The 7336-nt window shown below is 30.2% G+C and overlaps 1 protein-coding gene across 1 annotated transcript; it reads left to right on the forward strand.

The window, feature by feature from the left end:
• The first annotated feature begins 1707 nt into the window (after positions 1 to 1707).
• Positions 1708 to 4253, forward strand: LOC114340770 (uncharacterized). Its single transcript, XM_028291540.2, has 5 exons — positions 1708 to 2057; positions 2116 to 2284; positions 2341 to 2403; positions 2826 to 2964; positions 3841 to 4253. Exons 2-5 carry the CDS (start codon positions 2153 to 2155, stop codon positions 3891 to 3893), a joined length of 387 nt encoding a protein of 128 aa, XP_028147341.1. The 5' UTR covers positions 1708 to 2057; positions 2116 to 2152; the 3' UTR covers positions 3894 to 4253.
• The last annotated feature ends 3083 nt before the right edge of the window (positions 4254 to 7336 follow it).

The raw sequence follows: 7336 nt of genomic DNA on the forward strand, positions 1-7336 counted from the left end.
AACAAGCCACAATGATGTCTGAACATTAATTGTCGACAATTTTTTTAACTAAATACGTATTTTCTGAAAATACAATTATATAATAAATATACTTACAATCATAAAATGTATTAAAAAAAAACAAAAAAGAAAGTTTCTATTGGGACTCGAACCAGCGCTGATAAGAGCGGTTGGTACTGGAATTCATTTGCCTTCTCCGCTTAGCCACGGACACTATGTGTCATTATTTACGAAGATCGACTAACTAAACGGATTAAACTTGTGATATTTTGATATTTTGAAAATTGATCAAATTATTTTAATTTTGAATTGAAATGATTTAGAATTGAAAAAATACAACAAAACATAGAGTAAAAAAACAATATATTAGGTGAATATGGATAGAAATTTTGATGGTAATCAAATTATATAAATAAAAGTATTACATATACTACATTCGCTCTCGCGAGATTTTTTTTGACACTGACGTTAGTAATTTCTTTTTTGAAAAATTCAGTTGTCAGAAGTGACTGGAAATTACTACAAAACCAACGCACCTACTCATATCCAATATTATTAATAGTAAACAGACATAAAAATAACATAAACCTTACGCCAATCAATATTTATTTATTTAAACCATTATAATGTATTGATAGCAAATGAGAAAATTATTTATTGTACAAAATAAAAATATTTTGTAGAAATAAACTTCACAAAATTTTATGAGATTAGTAGACACTCCCACTATTTCTAATAATTCTTCTTTTTTTAATGAAAGATTAAGTTGATTTGAGTTGATTTTAGCAGTTAATAGTGTGAGGTAGGAATTTTTGTGTTGTACGATTCCTATTCCGAATGTCTCAAAAAAAATCTCGCGAGAGCGAATGTAGTATACTATGTATTTTGGCAGATCAAATAGGTAGGTTTATACCCATGATACATTAACAATTATTACGTACCTGTTGCTTTTAAAAACTATTTAAAAGTCACTACAATATTATAAACTTTTTTCTTTCTGTCCTCACAACAATAAAACTAATATATTATACATTTGTTTACCTTTACCTTTACCTCCAAACCACAGCTGCCATATCGGATAATTTTTGACATGCCATTTGAACATCCAATCAGAACAAAGTTATAGTGCGCATGCGCCGGGCTGATAGGTTTTAACATATAAAAAAATCACCCTCTATCGTCGGTAAAGAAGTATAACTTCAAAAATTAGACCTGCAGCTATTCCTCAAAAAAAGTTATACGCTTTTTTGAAAAAAAAAAAATTTCTTTTAATTTTTTGAGGTTATGCACACTCTACCTATGGGTCTATAAAAAATAGGCATGTTTTATAAAAGCCTCAACTATGCGTGTGAATTTTTTGAAATTTTAAAATTGATTGCATCCCACCAAAAAAAATAAAAACGAAAAATGAAGTTTTTGATGGGGGGCAGGGGGAAGGGGGTGGTGGGTTAAAATCACAATGAATCCTATGTGTTAATCACATAGAACTTAAAAAAATAAAAAAAAATTAATTCTGTTAGTAAGTTCTCTTAACTTTTGATTTATTTATCCCGTCCATAAGTGGAAAGTTTGATGCGTCACTGTCGACGCATGTGCCGCTGAAAAGTGACGGCACAGTGTTCAAACGTTTTCTTTTAGGTTCTACTATTTAAGTTATAGGGTCCCATCGTGCCTAAAATGATTAAGAAATTTCACCTATAGCGGCTCTTACAGCCGGTTTCCGAAACGTTATTCAAATCTTCGATCATCTAATCGAGCTGTTAGATTTGATCAACTGTTAACCAGTGACGAGTTTCTCAAACGTCGATCATCTTAAAATTATATGATCGTAGAAAATCGATTATCTGACATACGATTTGGTATCGATACTGTCACAATCGGCTGTCATCCTTCAAAATTTCATTTTATAACCAAAAAATTTCAATCCATAGTAAATAACTACATAATTTATATAATTAAAAAATATATTAAAAATGAGCAATACAAACGGAAATCCTCCACGCAAAAATTATACTGAGAGAGAGAGAGAAATGTTTGCTGTTGGAAATAATTGGAAAGTAAGTACGAAATTTTCTAACTTACAGAACAAATTTCTAATTGTATTTTTGTTTTCAGATACAAGCATATTAAATTGAAAACAAATAATGTACCAATGCTATGTCCACCAACCAAAACAATGAAACCTGGGAAAAATAGCGCTGAATTTCCCAGAACTCCCAAGCAGCTGAACACTGCATATATAAACTTAAAAAGGGTCACTAGCCAAAAAGTAGCAGAGGAAAATGTAAGTGTATAAAACTTTCGGTTGATTTAGAGCTATATGGATTAATTACATTGCAGATTCAAAAATATAATGAGCAGAAGGTTTTGGACCAGTTGAAGAGAGACCAAACTGCGGACAAAGTAGGTATACTTAAATTTAAAGCTCTTAACACCAGGTCAGTCGAATTACACTATTTCTGAGTGAAATATTTTTATAAAAATATAATCCAATGAAACTAATTTTATGATGGGAACTAACCTAGTGTTGAGACAATAGAAGTTTAGTATTTGAGGGTGTTAACGCCAAAGAGGTGTAAGTCATATTTGTGAAATGATGGAAGTCTTGCTTTATAACTTTGATAAATAGACATTTTTTCATCAGGAAAAGTGGTGTAAGTATTTACAGTAAAAACTTACACACCACTTTTTCTCTGAAGAGGTCTGTCTATATAATATCAAGATTATAAAATAGGGCTTACATCATTTCAAGAATATGACTTACACCACTTTGATTTTAACCCTTTCATTTCTTAATCAGTAATGAACTAATGAATTGTTTTCAGAAAGACATACTTGCAACAGGTGGTGGCACATTTAGGCCTCGTCTCACAGATGTAGGAGCACAAATGTTGAGTTTGATTGGCAATCAAATCCAACCTTTACCCAACAGTTGTGACAGTGCATCTGGTTTCTTCACATCTGGTGAGTCCTTATTTTATTAATTTATTTAAATAAAGGTAACTAATTTTAAATTTATTTATATATATAAAGCTTGATCAATATTTCCAATATTATCTGAACAATAACCTGTATATGGTCTTGATCTGGACAAAACTTCTGAATTAGAACATTTTTTTGTTCAGCACGTTATCCACAAATGTAGTAGAGTGACCATTAGTTTAACTATTTAAAACTATTATCTGATAATGCTAGGTTTATGTATTCTATGGATGTAGCAATAGAAAGAAGCCACCTTCTGTTAAAAAGGATGATTAGAAGAGGGAGGTATGGTATAGTCGGTCTAGTCGGTTTTCTAAAGATTAACTTAAGTTTATCCATTGTTTCCGTAAGTATGTACATCCGGATGTAAGTTTTTGAGTGAATCTAGAATGTTTTTGGCATCTGAAAGATTTCCATCTAAATTGGATATTGTATCCTACAGTTCTAAGTCAATTTAAGATTTTTTGAAAGGTATTATTGTTTAAAGTTTGATTGTTAAAGATATTATTTCTATGTTGATCAATAATAAATCTGAGAACAAGGGTGATAAGCGGTTCCCCATAGCCAGACCTTGTGCCTATCTATAGACATCATTAAACAAAAAAAAGATCTTTTGTAAACCAAATTTAAGCAAACTCAAAATATGAGAATTAATATCAATAAATATTATTAATATGAATTAATTATTATAATTATTTATTCCAATTCTAAATTAAGGTAGATTATTCACTTAGCTATTAAGATAGCTAAAGTATATAAATAAAAGTAACTACCTACTTAATTCGAGAAAGATTTTTTTTATAAAGAAAAAACTATCTGGTACATCTAAAACAATTGAATTTTTTTTTATTTTTATAGTTGCACAAGACAGTCAAGTGGAAGTAGATTACCTACAATTGGAAGACACATAGCAGACATCCAATGTACCCTCTACTTCCACTGTGCTGCTCAGTACACCCACGACAACTGCTGTCCTGCCCAAGAAGACAGCCAAGATGTCTCAGGCTCGTTCAAAAAATAAAAAAGTAAAAGATGTAGGGAGCGAAACCCTTAATGTATCTTTTACAAAAAAAATTGAAACAGCAAGACTAGAAAAAAGAAGTAAGATAGTATTTTTCAACAAGAAAAAAAGAAATTTTAGAAGTAGAGCTTCAAATAAAAAAATTCGATGTCAATAAATTATTCGGTAATAGTGGTTAGGTATGTACCTAATAAAGTAATTTTAAATAAAAATTGTAATTTCTTTAAATAATAAAATTAATCAAAATGTGTTTTTCAAAGTTTATTTACCCACCTGTTAGAATGAGTTATTACCTACTAGCTTCATCCTCTGCTTCTTTGTCTTAATGCATTCCACAATTCTTCATTTGTTATGGTGTTGGGCCAATACATCTTCAGAATATTTTGTGGGAATCTATTTACAAAAACTCTTCCTTGCATTTCCTTCTGATATTGTTCATGTCTCACTCCCATATCGTAGTATCCCTCACATATAGTAGTATTGATTTGATGATACTATTAAATGTGTTTTGGCTAATTTATGTTGAGATATGATATGAGAGGATTTCAAAGGCCTGTTGTCTGTTGTTCTTTTTCCTATTCTATGTTTAATGTTTGCCTGAACTCCAACTTTTGCACTATTATACTATCAAGATAGCAGAATTCTTTAACCTGTTTTATTTCTTCTTGATTGATGTATAGTTTACCATGCTCACTTATTCCTATTCTCATCTCTACTATCTTATTAGTGATGATTTTAAGACCAACCTCATCTGCCTTTCCCTCCAGCTTCCTTATCACGTTCTTCATGTCATCTATTGTATGTGATATCAAGCAGATATCATATTGCATATCCCAATGTTGGATTTAGTTGGCAACCAAATCTAATCTTTATACAACAGTTGCAGATGGTGCATCTGCTTACTTGCCATGTAGTGAGTCCTTATTTTATTTAATTATTTAACAAAAGGTAAGTAGTAATTCTAAATTAAATATTTAAAATTAAACATTATTTTTTTATTTTCACACTAACACAATATGTTGAAATAGAGCTGAACTAATGCTCCTCTGTAGCACCATCTACATGTGTGGCCCAACATACAGTGAGCATGTAAAGGTTGGAATAAATTAATTTTCTCGAGAATGGACGATTTTGGAAAAAAATCCAGAAAGGTTAATTTTTATTTTTAAATTACGACTTTTTGGCATTATTATCATACTAGTGACGTCACCCATCTGGGCATGATTACGTCATCAATGATTTTTTTAAATTAGAATATTGGTCGTGTGGTGGCTCATTTGAAAGGTAATTGAATTTTCTAATCAGTAATATAAACATTAACATAATTACTTATACAGGCTGCCCAAAAAAAATTTTTTTGATTAAATTTATTGACATAAAAAGAAGAATATAATATGTCATTTATTTAATTCAAAATACATTTTACTGCTCTTAGAAAACAGAAAGAAATGTTTATTTGAAAAATATTCTTTGCTTTTCGCTTAAATTAAATGTTCAAAGTGTCAAGAGGCAGGTGGGTGGCTGCTTTAATATTGAATTTAAGCAAAAAACAATATTTATTTGTCAAATAAACATTTTTTTCCTGTATTCTGATAGCAGTAAAATGTATTTTGAATTAAATAAATTACAGACATTCTTCTTTTTATGTTAATAAATTTAATTAAAATTTTTTTTGGACAGCCTCTATAAATAATTATGTTATTGTTTATATTACTGAATAGAGAATTAACTTACCTTTCAGATGAGCTATCACAAGGCCCCTATTCTCGTTTAAAAAAGTCATGGATAACGTCATGACGCCCAGATGGGTGACGTCACTAGTATGACATATAGGCCAAAAAGTCGTAACTTAAAAATAAAAATTGACCTGTTTCGGGATTTATTTCCAAAATTGCCCATTCATGAAAAAATGAATTTATTCCAACCTTTACGTGCTCACTGTATAATTACACTATATATTTAATTTTAAAAATTAAATTATAATTAAATAACTAATAATTTGATTTATTTATTTATTTATTAAGCGCAACAGGCCTTGTAGGCCTAGGGCTAAAATGTTTACATTTCTGATTACATAAATAATATAGTAAATAACTTAATATAACTTATAAATTTTATTTAAATACACTTCAGTCTTTTTACACACTCCTTCACCACCTCTCTCCATCTCCTTCTGTCCAATGCTAGTTCTTTCCATCTCTCAATGTTACTTTTCTTCAAGTCTTCATATACACTGTCCTTCCATCTTTTCCTTGGCCTGCCTTTCCTCCTCTTTTGTATTGGTCTTCGTGAAAGTACCATTTTTGGCATTCGTTTACTTCCCATTCTCTCTATGTGCCCCAAGTATCGTATTCTCTGTGCTTTGATCGTCGTCGTAATCGTTGGCTCTTGATATAGTTCTTCCAATTCTTTATTGGTTCTTCTCACTAATAATTTTAAGTAAACACTAAAATACCCTCTATTTAATAACTATTTAACCTATATAATAACTAAAAAACTCTATTTAATAACTCTAAACAACTATTTATAAACATTAACAGCCCTTTAATCAACCAATAACCTCAAATTAGGTGACAGTTCCTTTTGGTCGCCGTGTGACATGCGAAATTGGTTAATCAGCGTTTCGGAAACTCAAAACACTTATGATCGGCTGTTAACTAACGATTAATCGTTTGTTAAATCATATGATCGACTGTTATTGAACTCCCGTTTAACTGGTGTTATTGAAACTCAAAATGCATTTGATCAACGATTAACCATCGATTACATAATTTTTGAGATGATCGTCCTTTCGGAAACCGGCTGTTAGTCTACACCAGAAAATATAACAAATGAAAATGTAGTAAAACAATGATTGTATTAAATTTTTTATGTAACCTTTTGTTTTAAATTTTTATCCATATTCGACATGGCAGTTGTTTGTTTCTATTTGGTCTGACGTATATACAGGGTGGTTCATCTTATTCGCCTCGGTCTCTGTACGGAAAACCACTTGATATTTTAAAAAAATTTCTTCACAGAAATATACAGGGCCTTTAATACTACAACCTAAAAATAATGTGAATTATACAGGGTGTTCCAAACAAGAGTGGTATATCAAAGTTATATTTTTTCTTATGGAATGCCCTATATCTGATGACATTATTGAATTGACCTTAAAAATAAGCTATACTTTCATAAGGGTTCCCTATACCTAAATACAGGGTGTTTTGATTTATTTCGATTTTTATAAACATGTAAGGTTTTAGAAAAAAATAAATATCTACCAATCTAAGAAGCAGTAACAAATTCTTTCTTGGATCTTAGTAAAAACCATTTAGCATACTTAAACAG

The sequence above is a fragment of the Diabrotica virgifera genome, chromosome 9, assembly GCF_917563875.1.
Source record: "Diabrotica virgifera virgifera chromosome 9, PGI_DIABVI_V3a".
Taxonomy (NCBI): Eukaryota; Metazoa; Arthropoda; class Insecta; order Coleoptera; family Chrysomelidae; genus Diabrotica; species Diabrotica virgifera.